Raw genomic sequence first — 21,121 nt, 5'->3', positions numbered from 1 at the left:
CACCTTGTGGCAGGTGGGAGTCCCGTCGCAACAGTCTTCAATCAAGACCAAGCCTTCTGGCTGCTGTTTTGCTCTGGTATTCCTGGCTGGTGCCCTTGTTTTTTGTCCAAGGAAACTGGAAGTTTTTGACTGGCTGGACCAAACATTCCCCCGTATGTCCACTCTAGGAAAACAAGGAATGCTCTACTTGACTGCTGCTTATGTATCACATCCCACAGTGGGAAGGTCTGGAGCAAACTGGTGCCCAACGCTAGCCACCCCAAGATCGTAACGTGCAGCCCATATGCCTTTGGCTGCTTGCAGACCACCTGCTTATTCAGCTGCCAGCATGATTTGGTTGCAAAGAGGTTAGAAGGTGCTACGTCAAGCAAATGTTGTCCAACACAGTATATTTCCCTTATCTGAAAATGCCAACAGTTTGAAAGTGCCCTCCATATACCAGCTGATGGGAGCTGCAGGTGGGGAGAGCGAGGGATCATTGGCAAAAGAATTGAAAAAATAACGGCTGATATAATGTTGGTATAGCCATCTATGGTGTGAGTGTGTTTGGAAAACCATGTACAGTTCCTCAAACAAGATATTGTAGAGATGGGAAACGCTCAGGAAAGGGCAGTCAAAAGGATTTGAAGCAACTGGTCTAGGAAGAACTGCTGCGATTGTGGGATGTGATACATAAGTAGCAGTCAAGTACAACATTCTTTGTTTTCCTAGAGAGGACATGCAAAGGGATGTTTGGTCAAGCCAGTCGAAAACTTCCTGTTTCCTTCTGACTGGGGCATACTTCCTTTGCATGTGACTAGAGGTAACAAGAGGGCAAGTCATGCAGCGCACCTTTCTCTTTGACTTCCTCCGTCGTCGTAGCAGCTTTTTAGTGAGAAATGCTCTGTTGGCTACCAGCCAAAGAGGACACTGGGATTATCCCCATATGGGATAGATCCACACGTACATACTTTGTAACCAAGTCTGCCTTCAGGGATCCAACTGTGAAGTGACGATGTGAGTAAAGTTCTTTTTTATACCTTACACAAGATTGTGGAGTGTTTATTCTTTTAAGAGGAGACTTACCAGGCATCTAATATTGAGAGGCTTAAACAAGCCTGCAACCGGTTATCTGCTGTGCGTTTGAAAGGAGAATGTAAAACTCTGCTAAATTATAGAACTTGCTAGCGCAAGTTAGGAAGGATGTTAATAAACAATACATCCTCTCCTGCCTCCCTGAACATTCCCACCGCAATGTCTGCAACCTTTTAGTTTAGAGAAAAGGCGAGGGAGAGTCAACATGATAGACATTTATAAAATAATGCATGGAGAAAGTGGATGGATTCAAGAAAGGCTTTCCTTCCTCTAGCGCTCGTTAGCATCCAACGAAGCTGAATTTTGGAAGATTCAGGAAAAGAAAGTCTATCTGCACACAGCACATACCAGTAGTTAAACGATGGAAGTCACAGGCAGCAGTGAGAGTGTCCCCAGCTTGGATGGCTTTGAAATAATATGCAAATTCATAGATTGATGTAATGGCACTGTGATGTGAGGTTTGGGTGTGCCGGCCCTGCATCTTTTACCAGTGGAAAATCACTGGGATGCTTTGCTAGAGCACTAACATTCCTTTGCCAAGTGGCATCCAGGGCAAAGGAGTCGTGGGGTGGCAGAGAGAGGGGGGGGGGGCTCCTGCCCAGCCTCTTTACCCAGTTGCTTTACCAACTGCACTGGCTCCCAGTGGAGTACAGGGTCAGGTTTAAGGTGCTGGTTTTGACCTTTAAAGCCCTATGCGGCCTAGGACCCACGTACCTATGGGGCCGCCTCTTCTGGTATGTCCCACGGAGGACCTTAAGGTCCACAAATGACAACACTTTGGAGGTCCCAAGCCTCAAGAAGGTTCGATTGGTTTCAACTAGGGCCAGGGCCTTTTCAGTACTGGCCCCAACGTGGTGGAACGCTCTGTCACAAGAGACTAGGGCCCTGCGGGACTTGACATCTTTCCTGCAAGACAAAGCTGTTCCGCCTGGCCTTTGGTTTGGACTCAGTCTGACCCTTATGTTTCCCTCCCCTTATGGTCTTGATTTATCAGCTACTTTAAAAGGAGGCTGCATTTTAAATTGCATTTTAACTTGTATTTTAAATTGGTTTTTCTTTTCTTTTCTCCCTCCTCTCTCTTTCCCCCCATTATGTTTTTACTGTGATTTTATTGGTGGTAGCCACCCTGAGCCCGGCTCTGGCTGGGGAGGGCAGTGTATAAATAAAAGTTCTTCTTCTTATTATTATTATTTAGTGTAGGTATGAAGCTAGGAAAACATAGCAAGGCAATGGGAGACTTGGATCCCCAGATTTCCATCTTGGTGGCTCCCCAACACTTAAGAACATAGGAAGAGCCTGTTGCATCCGGCCAATGACCCATCCAGTCCAGCCTCCTGGTCTCACAGTGGCTGACCAGATGCCCCACTAAGCTGAATTTGAGCACAAGAGCACTCATGCCTCCTGGGGTCTCCAGCAACTGGGATTCAGAAGCATTGCTTTCCCCAACAAGTGGAAACAGAGCCTAGTCATTGTGTCTAGTTGCCATTGATAGTCCTCTCTGTGAATTTGTTGAATCCTTCTTTAAAACCGTCTTTGTTGATGGCCTTCATTGCCTCCTGTGGGAGCAAATTCCATAGCTTAACTACACATTCACAACATTCTCTCTTCCCTATCGCATTACTTATTTTATTTTAATTTAAAGCAGCTTGAATAGGAGAGGAAGAAAAATTTTGCCTGGCCCCTTCATGAATATTACAATTTAGGGAGCAGCCTGAGGAACTCTGGCAGAGCCAATGGAGAGGTCCTCCTAGATGTTCTCCAGCTTCATGGCGTCATTCAGCTCCCTGGAGAATCCTGTCCCTCCTCCAAGCATCTCAGAACACTCTGCAGCTGGAATCTAAAGTAGTTTCACATCCAGGCGGCTTACTAGGCCAAGTCCGCCCGCCTGACTAGCTGCCTAGGCATCACACTGCGTTCTGTTAAAATGAACCATTTGCTCTTCCACATTCAGCTCCGGGAAAGCTGGATGTGTGAATTTGCAGAAGCCAGTTGTGCACAGCACTGCTTGCCCAGCACCTGTGAAGTCATGAACCTCCTGCCCAAGTTTTGCAACATGGACATTTGGACACAAATGGAATCCTTAATATTGTTATGAGTTTGGTTTTTTGGGGGGCGAGGGGCCAGCCTTGATGATGCCCTAAGTCCATTCAAATTCTTGGGCTCCTCTATCTGTAGGGGTACCTGAAGTTGCTCTGGGGTGGGCAAGGTTTTACCTGTCTGGGCCGGTCAAGTCCCGTGGAGATCTCTCCGTGGGCTGGATCGCACGTGCAATTTCCAGTGTCTGGGCATGCGCAGAGGAAGCGAGTCCCCATGCCACGCCATGCCGGTTTAGCGCAGCACGTGGGGACTCGCTGAGCGGGCGGCTCGGTTCGGGGGTGGCTCGGGGGCCAGTTAAACTGCCGTCGTGGGCCACTTGCAGGCCATGGGCTGCAGGTTGCTGACCCCTGCTCTGGGCCATAGGACAAACGGGTGGGTCTTTCCCCACTTTACCTAGCTGCTAGGTAGAAGAGCAATAGCCAGTGAGAGGAAGTTGAGAGCAGACTGGAAGCTGGAGACACAGAGACCTTCTTACTCTCTGCTGGATCCAAGGCTGCTACTAATGGAGAAGGAAGATCGGGGGAGGGGATTTAATGCTGTGAGCCCCTCCATCTTATTTGCAGATTGCATACATGTGTAAATAAAACCATACATCCTAAAGACACCACAGTCTCCATTGACCTCCATTCCTAGGAAACCAAACCTGGGTAAGTGCCTGGAACCCCTGGGGTCTCTCCCTGCTCAGAGATTGGGGTGACACATAACAATATTTATCCAAGGCCCACCAGACTGAAGACAGCCAGCTGAATTAAGGGTTGGCATTGCAGGTTGCCAATTATACAGGGAAGTATGGGGAGAAGCTGAGCTTACCCAGCCAGAGAGAAAAGTCTGGCGAACACTGTTTTGATGCTGTGTTTGCCATCGATCTTAAGGTAAAGGTAAAGGGACCCCTGACCATTAGGTCCAGTCGCGGATGACTCTGGGGTTGTGTAGTGATCAGGTGGGACTGCTATGAGGAATTATAACAAATATAGAGTAAGCCATCTGTGACAGCAATGAAAGCATTCCGTTGACTGGGTTTAAACTATTTTGATATGATTCTTGATCAATCTACACCTCTGCATCCCTGTTCCATTTCTCTCTCTTCACAAGTCACGTACACAGCCCAGTTGCTTAGACAGGCAGGCATTCTGGGTCATCAAACACAGTGGACAGTTTCTTTTGATGTAGCTTTTCTGATATGTTAATCTTAGGATGTTAATCTTAGGGCCAGGAAACAGATCTCACATGAAGGTGATAATGATCGCTGTCCTCCTGGCCATCCTCCGTATCATGTATATTGCTTGTTTATCACCTCCAGGGTTGCCAAATGTACTCCTTTGTAGTTCTGTTCTTTGTTTACCCCATGCTTAATTAGTTTTAGTAGTTTAACTTTGTCCCCACGTGGGTTTGTTGAAATGCTCAGAAGAAATCTGATTGGTTCTTACGAACACTCTGTAAAAAGCTCTTTTGTGAATAAAACGACCTGGGCCAGGGGCTGGAGGCGGAGATTTATACGCACCCTTCCCAGTGTCTTGCTGGTTCAAGCCTCTGTGTGTATTCTTATTAATCAGAGTTCAATCCTTCCTTTACTTTGTGAAAGCCTCAGGGTTGCGGCACTCATCTCACTTTATTGGCCGAGGGAGCCGGCGTACAGCTTCCTGGTCACGTGGCCAGCATGACTAAGCTGCTTCCAGCAAACCAGAGCAGCACACGGAAATGCCGTTTACCTTCCCGCCGAAGCGGTACCTATTTATCTACTTGCACTTTGACGTGCTTTCGAACTGCTAGGTTGGGACGTGGGTGACGCTGCGGGATAAACCACAGAGCCTAGGGCTTGCTGATCAGCAGGTTGGCAGTTCAAATCCCCGCGACGGGGTGAGCTCCTGTTGCTCGGTCCCTGCTCCTGCCGTCAATCTTAGATCTCCTCTAAAGGATTCAGCTGGGGAAAGATAGCCGGTCTTTCCTCTCTCTTCCCTCTCCTGCTTCCTAATGTCCCCCTGCAGCCTCCGTGTCCCTTGTTGTTTTGCCAATGGCCAGTTGGTTAAGAAGACACCATTCAAACGAGCCATTTGCTGACGGGAATAAAAAACAAGCAACCCTCGGATTTCTCTCCTTTTAATTGCAAACTGTACAAAGAAAGAGCGCCAAATATTGCAAGAGCCTGGCCTCCTATTTACAATGTTCTCCTTCCCCCTTCCCTTGGAAAGGCTTTGGGGAGCACCTTCGGGCTCCAGCGCTGGAGCCAGCCAGCACTCCAAGCTTCTGGCGCAAAAGAAAGGGAACCAAGGAGTCAGGCGGGGCGGCAGCCCCTCACCTTTTGTGGGAAGAATCTCCTGTCCCTCTTGTGGATGCAGGGCTAGACTGGGGGCCCAATCCAAATCAGCAGCCACTCCCCTGTTGTTGTTTAGTCATTTAGTCGTGTCCGACTCTTGGTGACCCCTTGGACCAGAGCACGCAAAGCACTCCTGTCTTCCACTGCCTCCCGCAGTTTGGTCAAACTCATGCTGGTAACCTCGAAAACACTATCCAACCATCTCGTCCTCTGTTGCCCCCTTCTCCTTGTGCCCTCCATCTTTCCCAGCATCAGTGTCTTCTCCAGGGAGTCTTCTCATGAGTTCGCCAAAGTCTTGGAGCCTCAGCTTCACGATCTGTCCTTCCAGTGAGCACTCAGGGCTGATTTCCTTCAGAATGGAGAGGTTTGATCTACTTGCAGTCCCTGGGACTCTCAAGAGTCTCCTCCAGCATCAGAATTCAAAAGCATCAATTATTTGGTGATCAGCCTTCTTTATGGTTCAGCTCTCACTTCCGTACATCACTGCTGGGAAAACCATGGCTTTAACTATACGGACCTTTGTTGGCAAGGTTGATGTCTCTGCTTTTTAAGATGCTGTCTAGGTTTGTCATTGCTTTTCTCCCACTCCCACTAAGAGGGCCCAATTCATTCTGGACTCCTGGGCATCTCCCAGGCTTGTGCCAGGGGACTCCTGGACTAGGCCCACGGCTCAACTTGGCACCCTGAATGCCCCCCCCCATATTCACTGCTTGAGGCAGCCTCATCTCCTTTCTGGGGGGCTCATCCTCCTGGAACGGAGCCCGCAGGCACCGCAAAGGTGATCCTTCGCAGCCAGCGGCCAAGGGAGGTGGACATGCGCAGACAGGTGTGTTTGTGCTGGCAGAGGTGGCTTCACTCACCGTGCATCAAGAGCCCCATCATGACCTGCCCCAGCAACTAACCTTCTAACTGCGAGAGTCTTGAGAAAAGGAGAAGCGTGGCTGCCTAGAAACCTCCTACTTCTTCCATGAAGATATCTAAAAGCTACTCTTCCACGCACGGGATACCCTGGCAGTGCATACAGAGTGTGCTGCATTCGTAAAACTAGGAGGTCCCACGCCCAGCCTGTGGTTCTGAGGACAGACTGGCTTAACCTCCCACGTCTAGGCAGTCGGGAGAGCAAATGAACGGGGAGAAAATGGCCTGTGGACCACTTATCCATTCAGGTCATGCTCTTTTGCTTGTTCTGCAAATGCACCTTGCTCCCATTCCACCAAACACATCTACCGTCCGGGATTCCTCCTCCTCAAGGTATTCTCTGCTGCTTCCAACACCTGAGGAAGCTCACTTCCCCCCCTGCATTCCTGCCCAGCCGCTAGACGCTGTTTCGCCGCCGGCTGTTGATCATGGACACAATGTGATCCAAGTCCAGGCTCTTCATCATCACCTCCATGAACTCCTCGTCTTTCCTCGCGCCTTCGACGAACTCCTCCAGAGAGAGCTCACCTGAGGGGCAGAGAAACAGGAGACAGTGAGAGAAGGAGAAAACGGGCTTCCCCCTCCAGTCCATTTTCATTTTTTCTGGGAGGAGAGATAAAACTATGGAACTTGCTCCCACAACAGTCAGGGATGTCCACCAATCAGCATGGATTTAAAAGAGAATGAGACAAATTTGTGGAGGAGAGGGCTATCAATGGTTAGGCTCTGCCTCTAAAATGCTTCTGAATACAGTGGGGCCTTGGTTCTCAAACACCTTGGTACTCAAACGCCAAAAACCTGGAAGTAAGTGTTCCAGTTTTCAAACGTTTTTCGGAAGCCAAGCATCCGATGCGGCTGTCGGCTATTGTTTCCAGGGTGCCTGCACCAATCAGAAGCTGCGCCTTGGTTTTCAAACATTTTGGAAGTCAAACGGACTTCTGGAATGGATTAAGTTTGACGCTTTTGTTTTTGCTATTTAATTTGCGTTTTTGTTTTTGAGGCTTTTCAATTAATTTGTTTTTGTTTTTGTGACTGTGTGGAACCCAGTTCAGCTACTGATTGATTGATTGATTGATTGATTGATTGTGTGACTGCAGAAATGGATAAAAGCCCTCCATCCAAACAATGACTATCATCAGTGCAGGCAAGAAAAAAAAATTAATTTAGTTTTTTATCATCTACAATACTGTCTTATTTGTTTTATAGTACAATACATTGAGCAGTTCGAAAGCATGTCAAAGTGCAAGTAGATAAATAGGTACCACTCCGGCGGGAAGGTAAACGGCGTTTCCGTGCGCTGCTCTGGTTCGCCAGAAGCGGCTTAGTCATGCTGGCCACATGACCCGGAAGCTGTATGCCGGCTCCCTCAGCCTATAGAGTGAGATGAGTGCCACAACCCCAGAGTCGTTCGCAACTGGACCTAATGGTCAGGGGTCCCTTTACCTTTACAATCCATTGATTATTGCTTTCATTTTATGGATCAGTGGTCTCATAATTGTTAGATAGTAAAATTCATGTTAAATTCATGTTTTAGGGGTTGTTTTTAGAAGTCTGGAATGGATTAATCCGTTTTGCATTACTTTCTATGGGAAAGCGCGCCTTGGTTTTGGAATGCTTTGGTTTTGGAATGGACTTCCAGAACGGATTAAGTTTGAGAACCAAGGGATCACTGTACCAGTTGCTGGAAATCCCAGGAAGGGAGAGGGCTCTTGTGCTCCCATCCTGCTTGCGGGTTCCCCACTTAGGCACCTTGGCCACTGTGAGAACAGGATGCTGGAGTTGGTGGGCCATTGGCCTGATCCATTAGCCTCTTCCTAAGTTTTCAAGTATCTGGGACCTTCTACATGCAAAGCGAGTGCTCTACTCGCTGAGCCACAGCCCTTCCAGATCTGGTTGCAGCAAACTCAGTCAAGTAACTATGCGTCATTCTTCCTTGCAACTCTACTCTGCAGAGCTCTGGATCAGGGAAGGTTATCTTTGTTTTGCTGCATGACCTTTTCAGGGATGCTCCTGCGAGCTCTGGTTTGCAAGGCTGTTGGAGCAGCCTTCTTGCAAAGTCTTCACTTTGGCCTAGCAAGCTACGCTTTGAGTCAGATCCCCTGAACTCCCAGCCAGGAGTTGTTTAGGTGGTACTGCCTTGTCACTCTGTCCTGTCAACTGAACTTTAGCCAGAACTCAACCGAGAAAACGTGGGTTACTGGTTAAAATACGGTTCAGCATTTTCAAAACCCAGTAGAGCAAGAAACTAGTTCACTGTGATCTGAGCTTCACAGCAAAACGAAAACCTAGAGAAGATGAATTCCCCAACCTGGTGCCCTCAAGATGTTTTGGACCAATTTAGTGGTTTCCAAACTGGATAGTACAGTCCCCTGGGAGCCAGTGGGTGCTGCAATTGTAAATGACTATCAGACTTTGAACAGCTGGTATCGCTAGCTCAAGTTCATCAATTCTGTTGAAAATTAAACTAAATAGTTTTTATTGGATTTTGAGTAAATGTACAATTAATTGTTACGGTTTTGCATTTTATTGTGTTTTTTACTTTCCACGGTGGGTTGTGCAAACCTCTATTCTGAATAATGTTGTTTTTTTTAATAGGGTAAGAGGCATTGGGGATGAGTTTATTAAACCTTCCACTAACCCTGATTGGCATGATCTATGGTCTGGGATTATGTGGGTTGCAGGACACCAGCTGATTTAGACTCTTATCCTCTAACAAGTGCATGTAACAAAACCTTTAAAAAAGAAGAAGTACTGAGCAGAGAAGTTGTGATTCCTGCACTTCAGGGGGTTGGGCTAGATGACCCTTGGTGCCTCTTCCAACTATGACTCTATGAAAACAGGCTCTTCCTCCTTTTCTTCCTGCCTCTTGTCCTCAGTGCTAATCTCTCTTCCAAAAAGAGTTTCCCTCTCCACAGAGCCCCAGATGTTCTCAGGGCCCAGTTATGGGCATTTGTGTATAATGTGTAGTTCGGAGGGCCCTGTTCAGGGTTGGGGGGGAGTGTCTGTGTAATGGGTTCAAGCTCTGCTCTTTTTGGCCCAGAGTTTGGAACCTGCAGAGTTCTAGGCAGCAAAGTTCGCAACGGACTGCGGAACCAGGGTGGGCCTGGGGAAGGGCTTCAGAGCCAGCGGGGAGGGTCTCGGGGGAGGGGGGTCTCACCATCGCCGTTGACATCAATCCTGTTGAAGACACGGTTGGTGAATTCCTCTGCGCTCGTCTCGTGGTCGCAGCCATTGATGGCACGGATTGCCTGAAACGGAAGAGTTTGGCGCTTATTTGGTTCAGTTCATAAACAACTGCTGCATAAAAATCATTGTTTACAATTGCTGTTTAATGTCAGCAATTGCAACAGCTAATGTACAGAAACCCAGAATCAGTTGAGAATGTCCCCTGCCCCAGCAAAATGTCTCGTTAGTTAATTGCAACAGCAGCTGCAAACCTTGAGTTGCTCTGCTGCGTGTTTTAGGAACAATGCTATTTTGTGGGTTTTATATATTGCCTTAGTTTTGTTTTGCCTTCTTGGAATCCTCCCTGTGTCTTGTGCAAAGGTTAGAATAAAGGAAAAGGTAAAGGAACCCCTGACCATTAGGTCCAGTCGTGACCGACTCTGGGGTTGCGGCGCTCATCTCGCTTTACTGACCGAGGGAGCCGGCGTACAGCTTCCAGGTCATGTGGCCAGCATGACTAAGCCGCTTCTGGCAAACCAGAGCAGCGCATAGAAATGGGGTTTACCTTCCTGCCAGAGTGGGACCTATTTATCTACTTGCACTTTGACGTGCTTTTGAACTGCTAGGTTGGCAGGAGCTGGGACCGAGCAACAGGAGCTCATCCCGTCGCAGGGATTCGAACTGCCGACCTTCTGATCGGCAAGTCCTAGGCTCAGTGGTTTAACCCACAGTGCCACCCACATCCCTAAGGTTAGGATAGAAATCACCTAAATAAAACCATGGCTGTTGCCTTCGCTCATTACACCAGAACTTGTGGGCATTCAACGGAGCTGAATGTTGGAAAATTCAGGACTGATAGAAAATTCATGCCATGCATAGTTAAACTATGGAACTCGCTGCCTCAGGAGGCCCTGATGGCCACCAACTTGGATAAACGGGGAAGGGTTGGGCCAGAGCAAGGCACACAGACCCAACATACCTGCCTGAAGGAATCTGCGAGGATGTGAAGAAGCTCAACCCTCGCTTACAAGGTAAAATATACTAGTAAGATATTAACAGGTTGGGGAAGAACACAAGAGTCAGGAGAGCTTTTAAAGGCCATCCCTCACAGCTTCTGCTCTGCCAGCAATGTGGGATCAAAAGAAAACATTTGTTTCCAAACTAAGCATAGGGTTCCATATGAACCTACCCGGACCCTGATATCATCTTCTGAGGCCCTTTCTCGCGTCACTCCTCCACGAGAGGTCCGGAGGGTGGCAACACGAGAACGGGGCCTTCTCTGCAGTGGCTCCCTGTTTGTGGAATGCTCTCCCCAGGGAGGTTTGCCTGGTGCCTTCATTATACACCTTTAGACGCCAGGCAAAAATGTTCCTCTTTAACCAGGCCTTTGGCTGATTGACACCCAACGCCCTTTTAAAATGTGTTGTGGGCATTACACTTGTAGTTTAATGGTGAATTTTGGGTATAATGTAAAAGATTTGGATTATTATAAATGATGTAGGAGAAAATGATTAAATAACAGGAGCCACAAAGGGGAGGATGGAAGTTCTCTGGAACCTTGTCTTTATGTTGTGTGTTGTATGTTTGTGATTGTAAAATTTTAACCTGAAAAACAAATAAATTATTAAAATAAAATGAGTTGTGGGAGGGGGTGTTATTGGGTTGTTCTCATTTCGATTATGTATTTTGGGTTTGTTTGGGTTTGGGTTTGCAGGTATAGGGCAGTGTGCAAATTTGATAAATAAAAATAGGGGGAAAATGAAAAATCAGGACATGGCTGTGAAGGGGAACCCTGGGTGGAGTTGGAAAAGGTTTGGGAAATGGCCAGCAAAATGAACAAGATGATGGGGCAACCAAAGGTGCAGCAGGGGGGGGGGGGGCTGGGGCTAGGGAAAGAAGCAGCCCACAAGGGAGGATTGAAGGCCACTTACAGTGGAGCCAGCCTCAAAGTTCTTGTATTAATTTACAATGCCTTGGACAACTTAGGGAGCTCTGGGGTCGCTTGAACCACCATATCCCAGCTCAGTTGCCAAGGTAATTTGCAGGAGTGTCGCTGGAACATTCTCCAAGCTGTCAAGGCTCATTTGACAACAATGTAAGAACATCAGAAACACCCGTTAGATGAGGCCACGGGTCCATATTGCCCAGCTTCCTGTTCTTACAGGGGCCAACCAGATGCCCTAATGGGAAACACGTTATCAGGATTCGAACCCAAGAGCACTTTCTCCCCCTCCTGCGGTTTCCAGCCAATGACATTATAAAGCACCGCTGCCTCCAGCTGTGAAGGTGAAGCAGAGCCATCACAGGCAGAACTCACCCCATGTGCTCTCCAAGAAACCAAGGGCTCGCCCAACGTTTCCTGTTGCCCCGCTGCTTTCCCCTGGGGAAAACCACTCTTTAGTGTTCAATGGGACCAAACGGCACTTTGGGTTTTCTTTCGACTGAAGTTTGCCCTGATTTAGCACCAAAGGTGGGGGCCACTAGGGGCACATTGGAAGATGGCCGACAATACCATCTCTCCAACCCAAACGGGGTAATTAAGAGGCTGTTATGGGAGTAGGCAGCCTCCCTTGTTGCCCCAAGGAAATGGGGAACACTGCCCTTGCCTGCTGTGCCCATAAATCACCCCCTAATTCGAAAGAAGGGGGTGAGGGCCCTAGGCAGAATGTCCCCATGTGGACCTTGGCTCTCCTGGACGCTGTCTCTGATCGCGCACTAGCTGCAGCAATTTAGAATAATTAATTATAAAAGAAGCAAATGCACATATTTCAAGTGAAGAAGGGGAGTGAAGTCTGCTAACTTAAGTGACCTCTGCAAAAGAAGATGACAGGTTGGAGAAACAGGAATATTTTACGATGAAGATACACCAAAGGCTGGGTATGTTGACAACGGGACTGAATGGGGGGGACGGACCTTTTTTACTTTCCTTCTATGTGATTTACAAGAACCCCTCCTCATTAGAATCGTCGGTTGAACTGACCCAAGCAGGATAATTAAGGTCTGTGTGGAGATAAACTTTAACCAAAAGTATGCTTTATGGAGATCGAGAAGCAATAAGAGCTTTTGGAATGGCGCAGCAATTAATTCGGAGTCACCATCTTGCCAAAGGATTTAAAGCCGGGAGGAGGAACGGACTCATTTTCAGACTGCATTCCTGGTGAATCTCCTCAGAGGTTTTGAGAAAGGAGGCAGATTGGTGAAGATTAATGACACTAAGACTGTTTTGATGTATGGAAGTGATGTTATATAGAAAACGTCTGGATATGGCTACTGGATTAAAAATAATAATATCCACGCAGGATTACAAACTGTTCTAACCAGCTTGTGGAGACTATCAGAGGTCACAAAGAGAAAGGAAAAATATATGAAAATAACAACAAGAGATGTGGAAAAACAAGAAGAAAGGACTGGATAGTACTGTGAACATCATAAGGTTAGATTTGTGGACATTAAAACAGCAGCAAGAAGCAAGAGGTTGATTGGATCCCCTTCAGAACTTGAAATATGGGTACCCCCAACAAAAATTTAAAATTCGGCTGTGTAATTTGGAATTTATGTAATTTGGTTTGATTTGATGTGATTGGTTGGTTAATAAAAAATTATTCTTAAAAAAAAAAAAAAAATTTAGCACCAAAGAGCAGGTTTTCCCTAAGAAAATGGGTTGAGTGGAAAACTGCTTGGACCTGTGATTTCTAGACACGGGACAACCGGAGGTATGGATGAGGCCCCAATTTTTAGTTTCACCATCCCAGTCCTGCGGAACTCTCTGTGCCCGGAGATGCAGCAAGCGCCTTCTTTGCCAACTTTCAAGCGCCTACTGAAAACTTTTCTATTCCGCCCGAACCCTATGCAGGCAGTAAAGGACTACCGTAATCTATACTTGTGAGTTATAACATTATAACTGCAATATAAAAAGGTGACACCAGGCAGCGCTGTACAGCAGTCAATGTAAACTTGCATTGAGAGATAGCTATACAGTGGTACCTCGCAAGATGAATGCCTCGCAAGACGGAAAACTCGCAAAACGAAAGGGTTTTTGGTTTTTTGAGTTGCTTCGCAAGACGATTTTCCCTATGGGCTTGCTTTGCAAGACGGAAACGTCTTGCAAGTTTGTTTCCTTTTTCTTAAAACTGTTAATACAGTTGCGACTTGACTTCGAGGAGCAACTCATAGCACGCGGTGTGGTAGCCTTTTTTGAAGACTTTGGTGATTTTTGAATCTTTTCCAAAACTTTTCCGAAACCGTGCTTCGCAAGATGAAAAAAATCGCAAGATGAAAAAACTCATGGAACGAATTAATTTCATCTTGCAAGGCACCACTGTATAATGTATTTTTTCTTAGCTTTTTAAAATAGATTAGCGTAGACTCAGCCCCAGACACCATCCTTCCACAATGGTTAACCAATGTCTGTTTTTAGCTCTTTTGTGGTTCTTATTGTTTGCCTTGCTGTAAACCACTTTGATATACAGTGGTACCTCGGGTTACATACGCTTCAGGTTACAGACGCTTCAGGTTACAGACTCCACTAATCCAGAAATAGTGCTTCAGGTTAAGAACTTTGCTTCAGGATGAGAACAGAAATCGTGCTCCGGCGGCATGGCGGTAGCAGGAGGCCCCATTAGCTAAAGTGGTGCTTCAGGTTAAGAACAGTTTCAGGTTAAGTACGGACCTCCGGAACGAATTAAGTACTTAACCTGAGGTACCACTGTATTTTCTTATGGCACATTTTTATAAATAAATTACAAATTAAAAGCCCTCTCCTGTTGCTGCCTACCAGCAACTACTATGGTTGGGATCAACCGCCTCTCTTTGGGGATGTGAGTTTTTAGCCTTTGAGCACGTGAAGGGGCAGTGAGAAGAGTGTGCCTCTGAGACTGTGCAGAGCGGCACCTCCTTAGCCGCTCCAACATCCAGGATGAGGAAGTGGCTAACCTGCAGACACATTCTAAACTCTGGCTGCTCCCTCTCCAGAAATCAGCTCTGGCGCCCTTTGCAAGAAAACAGAGTTCCCCGTTACCTGGATGATATTGAGCAGCTCACTGCGGTCAATGCAGCCGTTTCCATCCACATCGTAGAGCTTGAAGTACCAGCGCAGCTTCTGCTCCATCTTTCCTCGCAGGATAAGGCTGAGGGCAGCCACGTACTCCATGAAGTCAATATGGCCATCCTGGGGAGGGGGAGCAGGGAAAAAGCAGAGGAAGGATTGAGGGCAGAAATAAGAAAACTAGGCAGGGAGAGAAGAGGCTGGTGCAAATTGTGACCTGGCTGGTTGACGTTGAAGATTGTTCAGATGTCAAGGAGATAAACAACTATCTGACTTTTAGAAGACACCTGAAGGGAAGTTTTTAATGTTTAATGTTTTATTGTGCTTTTAATATTCTGTTGGGAGTCACCCAGACTGGCTGGGGAAACCCAGCCAGATGGGCAGGGTACAAATAATAAATTTATATTTATTATTATTATTTATTATTATTATTTATTATTATTGAAAGGGGGCAAGAATCATGTACACCCTACTGAACTCCTTGGAGAAAGGGTGGGATAGAAATGGAGTAAAGGCAGTCTTGCTTTTTTAACCACCTGAGTTCCAACACTGGAGAGGTCAGGGTTCTTGCCTTCCCCAGCCACAAGCACACAGAATTGAAGATGCACCACCGGACTGTGTGCGCGTGTGCTCTGGGTGCGGGACAGAGCTGATTCAGGTCTCCTTGAGAGACCCCCTCTTTCCAGTAGCTTCATCTAGTAGCTACTAGGTTACACAGAGATGACAAGACTGACTTGGAAAGACCGAAACTTCAACAGAGATTGGGATAAATATAGATATTTACAAGGACACTGTAAACACCTGAACTCTTTGGCAGGCTTTATAACTCCTGCAATGTTACAAAGAATTTGGAAACGATGGAGAACTGAAATTTGGATCAACTATAATATGCAGATTATAGGAAGGACAGATCGTGAAGCTGAGGCTCCAAGACTTTGGCCACCTCCTGAGAAGAGAAGACTCCCTGGAAAAGACCCTGATGTTGGGAAAGATGGAGGGCACAAGGAGAAGGGGACGACAGAGGACGAGATGGTGGGACAGTGTTCTCGAAGCTACCAGCATGAGTTTGACCAAACTGCGTGAGGCAGTGGAAGACAGGAGTGCCTGGCGTGCTCTGTTCCAGGGGGTCACGAAGAGGCGGACACAACTAAACAACAACATAATATGCAGTTGATATAGATATTTAAAGAATCAGTGGAGGGGAGGAATTCCTAAGATTCTGTATTGGAAATGACAGGGTGGGGCTCCTGCAGGCCAATCAGGTCGCTGATTCACTTCCACCTGGAGATGGATTGGGTGGCTCCTGCGGACCAATCAGACTGCTGCACTCTGGATCCTATTGTTCTAGGATTCAGCTCAGTACATAACACTGTATAAACTGTACTCTGGGATATTGTGGGAAGTTTAAAAAGCCGATGTCACCCCATGCTTGGGGTTCTTGCTCCTGTGGGGACCTGTTGCGCAACAATAAAGATTGTGGTCTACTGACCACTGTTTTGCTCCAAATTACTTGGCTGGAGCTTCCTTCTTTTACTAACCGCATGGACCCACGGGGGACTTGCACCCTGACGAGCTGGGCTGCTGAGTAGTCTCTCAACCTAGAATTTTCCTTATCAATTCAAAAGAATCTTGTTTTATTTGCAATGTTTTTCAAGAATGTTAATTGTGTGATCGATTTTGTAAAACCATTAAAAGTCATTTTAAAAGAAAAAGAAAAAGAGAGAGAGACCCTCTCTTTCCACTGAGACGATGGAGATCATTGCAACCTGTTGTGCCCATCCCTCGTCTAGCGGAAGGCACTCCAGCCTCCTGCTGTCTTCTCATCTCTTGTCTCCCCCACCCCTCCGGTCTAATCCTCTTTGTTCCCTGGTGAACACATCCAGTTCCTTCAGCCTGCCTTTGTAGGACAGCTTTACACAGCTGAGGTTGGGTGGTTCGCACGCGGGGGAGATTTCCAGAAGCCAAAGCAAGCACCTGTGACCTGTGAACCGAGCTCAGAGAGCTTTAAGCCGTTGTGAGGGGCCAGCAAGAGCTGTAGTCCAACAAGTCTGGAGGGCACCAGTTGGAGAAGGCTGGGTTAGGCATTATGGATTGTGCTACCCAGAGATCTGGAGTCCTCATTCTTGCACTGTGCATTTTAACCAAATCAGTGGACCACAGGGGTGTGTTAGAGAGCTGGGCAGGAAAAGACCAGGGTCTTCCTGCCTTGCCTTTTATTCTTCTCTTCCTTTCAGGAAGCTCAAGGAAATTTGCACAAGTCTCCCAATGGATGTCCCATCCAGGCTGAGATGAGATTCACACCTCCTTCTTACTTTCTCCTAAGACTCTCATGCTGTTCCGCCCAGACCTAATTTTTCTACAGAGGAGGCAATTTGGGGTGACAACACCCCAAGTTCCTTTCTGCTGCATTTTGCTCTTAAAGCACTTAAAAATAAAACAAGAAACCGAAGCAGCTAAATTATGTCCATGAGCTTGGTATTAATTTTTGATCGCTCACAGCTGGGTTTTCTTTTTCACCCACAGCGCGAGATGGAATTTGCAACTTGTGTTACAGGTAACGCACACGAAAATTCAACCGGAGGATCAGCACTTAGAAGATGAGTTATCTATATCTATTTGCCATTGTACCTCTATCTGTTATACTCGCGTAATGAAATATCTATAGCCACATTTCGTTAAAAGTATGAAAAGGTGGTATACAGCACACAAAATTACAATAGGAAAAATAAAAAAGCAATTAAAAACGTTCAATGGCACCCACACCTCATCGCTCATATGATGCCGACCAAATTCACCAATGTTTAAAAAATCAGAGACAAAACTGCTGTAGCGAATGCAAGGAAGTATTGGTGATGTTACGGGAGCTAGCCAAGCGGCGCCTGCTACATTCTTTTCACCATTCCGATAGTTGTTTCCAAAGTATGCTCCGGGGGGGGGGGGATAAAGAACCGCTTGCACAGTTCTGGGGGTGTCCTTGAGCTGCTTCTGCTACTCTTAAAATGTCACCGCTACCTCCAGAGTTGCTTTGGTGGCCACCACAGCTAGTTCATTGGCTTTGGAAAACTGGTGCAGCTGAGCCCAGCAGCCTTGGCCTACCTTGTTCATATCGAAGGTGTGGAACATCTGCTCAATGTATTGGTTGGCCTCTGGGTCCAGGCCTCGGAGTCCAAAGAAATGCTTGAATTCATGCTCCGTCAGCTGCCCAGAGGGACACTCCGTCATGAACTTCTTGTACCAGTGGTGAATCTCCAACGTCTGCAGGTCATCCAGTGTCCTGCTGCCATTGCTTCCCATGCTGTGTGGAGGTGGACCACGGGGAGACCTTCAGCAGCAGCAGCAGCCGCCCTCTCCCACTGGTGGTTGCTACAGGACCGGCTCCTGGCTCCCTTCTGTTTTCACAATAGACATCCAAATCACGTTAAGCAGCACTGGGGGAGATCTTCCCAAGCCAATTATAGCCTTCTAATCTGATCTCAGACCCATTTAGAAGCCTTTAAAGCTTCAACGATACAAAGAGGGAATGGAAAGAACGGGGAAGAATAATCCAGGAAAAGGTTGCTATTACGGGAGCTTAATCAGAAAAGGTGAAGGGGTTAATCAGACATTTGTACCAAAAGTTGACCAGAGGCTGACCTCTTCTTTCTTTCTTGCATTGCTTCTTTTTACACACCATCTGAATTTTCAGACATTGGAGATCCACCCTTTCTACAAGTTGTTCATGATTGTGTCTTACTAATGGAGCATGAATTCAAACATTTCTTTGGACCTGGCAGTCATGCAAGCAATGCTTTATTTCTGTTTGAATCCCAAGGCTGTGGCTATGGGAGAAACAAGACACTTCTGGGGTGTTAATGCTCCATTGTAGGCTGAGGTTGAATATATATGTAAATAAACCATACATCATAAAGACACCAGTCTCTGCTGTGCCTCATTCCAATAGAAACACAAACCCTGGGGGAAACCGCCTGAAACCCTTGAAATGTCACACTGCTAAGAGATTGGGGTGGCGTGCAACACTGGCGTCAGAAGTGGAATTCAAGTTTCCCAGAGGAGGACCTATGATCGAAGTGTTCCTGAGCCGGGTATATATACAGCCAGAGGATCAGCCCTTAGCTATAACCTGCCTACCATGCAGAATATGAGCTATCTCATATTCTTGTACCTCTATCTGTTATTACTTGTACGTTGAGATATTTCTAGACCACACTTTTGTATAAAAAGGCGGCATACAACACACAAAATGAGAATAAGATAAATAAAAAGCAATTTAAAACATTTGTGGGCATTTACACCTCATCCACCATCCTACGTTCACCAAATTCACTGTTAAAAAATGAATGACAAAACTGCTCTAGCGAATGCAAGGAAGTATTGGTGATGTTACGGGAGCTAGCCAATCGGCACCTGCTACATTCCTTTCACCATTCCGAAAGGTGTTTCCAAAGTATGCTCGGGGGGGGGGGGGGGATGAAGAACCGCTTGCACAGTTCTGGGGGTATCCTTGAGCTGCTTCTGCTATTCTTAAGATGTCACCGGTACCTCCAGAGTTGCTTTGGTGGCCACCACAGCTAGTTCATTGGCTTTGGAAAACTGGTGCAGCTGAGCCCAGCAGCCTTGGCCTACCTTGTTCATATCGAAGGTGTGGAACATCTGCTCAATGTATTGGTTGGCCTCTGGGTCCAGGCCTCGGAGTCCAAAGAAATGCTTGAATTCATGCTCCGTCAGCTGCCCAGAGGGACACTCCGTCATGAACTTCTTGTACCAGTGGTGAATCTCCAACGTCTGCAGGTCATCCAGTGTCCTGCTGCCATTGCTTCCCATTCTGCGTGGAGGTGGACCACGGGGAGACCCTCAGCAGCAGCAGCCACCCTCTCCCACTGGTGGTTGCTACAGGACCGGCTCCTGGCTCCCTTCTGTTTTCACAATAGACATCCAAATCATGTTAAGCAACACTGGGGGAGATCTTCCCAAGCCAATTATAGCCTTCTAATCTGATCTCAGACCCATTTAGAGGCCTTTAAAGCTTCAACGATATGCACGGAACGGAAAGAAAACAAGAGGGAAGAATAATCCAAGAAACCGCTGCTATTATGGGAGCTAAAGGTGAGGGGGTTAATCAGATATTTGCACCAAAAGATGATCAGAGGCTGACCTCTTCTTCCTTTCTTTTTACACGCCAGTGCAAATCTCGGGACATATTTTGGGGAGACATATCTTGGATGAAACAACTAACCTCCAGGGTCCTCCAATTATGATGAACATGCCAGCAAGATCATTGATGTCTTATATTAACACGGAGTCTTCACATGCGAGCAAAGCATTTCAAGATCTATGCCCCAGACTCTGCGTACAATTTCTGGATGTTTTTGCTCGAGGACACCCCTTAATAATAATGAAAAAAAGGGTTTTGATAAAGCAAAAGTAGTTGTAGGCCTGGGCTCGCCCACCCTGTCCTTAAAAGGTATTGCAGGAAATAATAATAATTAAAAAAATTTTTATTTATACCCCGCCCTCCCCAGCCAAGGCCAGGCTCAGGGCAGCTAACAACCAATAATAAAAACAAGTTGAATGAATACAACTTAAAAACAAGATTAAAATACAACATTAAAATGCAGCCTCATCACAGGAGGAGAAAGGAAAAAAGAAAGAGAGGGAGGGAATCAAATTGACTCCAAGCCAAAGGCCAGGCGGAACAACTCTGTCTTACAGGCCCTGCGGAAAGAAATCAGATCCTGCAATCAGATCTGAAAAATATCACATTATTTATTTATTTATTTATTTATTTGTGGGTGGGGTGGTGGTGAAGGTATCATGGACTGGTTGGACACATGGGAGGAACCTGCTGGGGAGCCCCCAAGGGAAGGAGGCTCAGATCCCAGGAAGGGGTGGTGGGACAACAGTGAGGGGTCAGAGGGAGAGGACTGGGGGGAGAAGGAAGCGTTGGAATGTGGAGAGGCTACAGGGCTTAGTGAGCAGGGAGAGTCGGTGGCAGAGAGAAGTCCAGAATCAGAGGCGGAAGCGGAAGCAGGAGAGGAGAGGGGCCAAGAGGCAGGCAGGAATCGCAAGACCAAATTACTCTCGAAAATGTATAATTTCTTATTAGAATGGAATACAATAGATGAATTGATAAAAGAGGCTATGGCAAAATGGGCAATAGACTTTGGGCATAATGTAGAATATGATGCATGGATCAAACTCTGGAATGAAAATTTAAAATTTACTGCATGCTCTACTTTAAAAGAGAATGTAATGGAAATGGTCTATCGCTGGTATCTTACTCCTACCAAACTAGCAAAAATGTATAGGACGAGTAGTAAAATCTGTTGGAAATGTAAAGAAAAGGACGGTGATTTTTACCACATGTGGTGGACATGTGATCAAATGAAAGAGTTTTGGGAATTGATCTATAATGAATTAAAAAAAGATGTTTAAATATATTTTTCCACACCAGCAGCAGTGTAGGGTTTGTAGTGTTGTTTGGTCTCAGTTTATTTTGCTAGGCTACAGAG

The 21,121-nt window shown here is 46.6% G+C and overlaps 1 protein-coding gene across 1 annotated transcript; it reads right to left on the bottom strand.

Annotated features, from left to right (window-relative positions):
* Positions 1 to 6,728: 6,728 nt before the first annotated feature.
* LOC114605850 (guanylyl cyclase-activating protein 1-like) lies at positions 6,729 to 19,924 on the bottom strand. The gene is made up of 4 exons (XM_077935425.1): positions 19,236 to 19,924; positions 14,586 to 14,735; positions 9,561 to 9,651; positions 6,729 to 6,931 (listed from the first exon to the last, which is right to left on the bottom strand). The coding sequence occupies exons 1-4, from the start codon at positions 19,431 to 19,433 to the stop codon at positions 6,801 to 6,803; spliced, it is 570 nt and encodes a 189-aa protein (XP_077791551.1). The 5' UTR covers positions 19,434 to 19,924; the 3' UTR covers positions 6,729 to 6,800.
* Positions 19,925 to 21,121: the final 1,197 nt, after the last annotated feature.

Source organism: Podarcis muralis, chromosome 10 (genome assembly GCF_964188315.1).
Source record: "Podarcis muralis chromosome 10, rPodMur119.hap1.1, whole genome shotgun sequence".
NCBI classification, from domain to species: domain Eukaryota; kingdom Metazoa; phylum Chordata; class Lepidosauria; order Squamata; family Lacertidae; genus Podarcis; species Podarcis muralis.
This window is presented reverse-complemented; position numbering and strand designations above follow the sequence as displayed.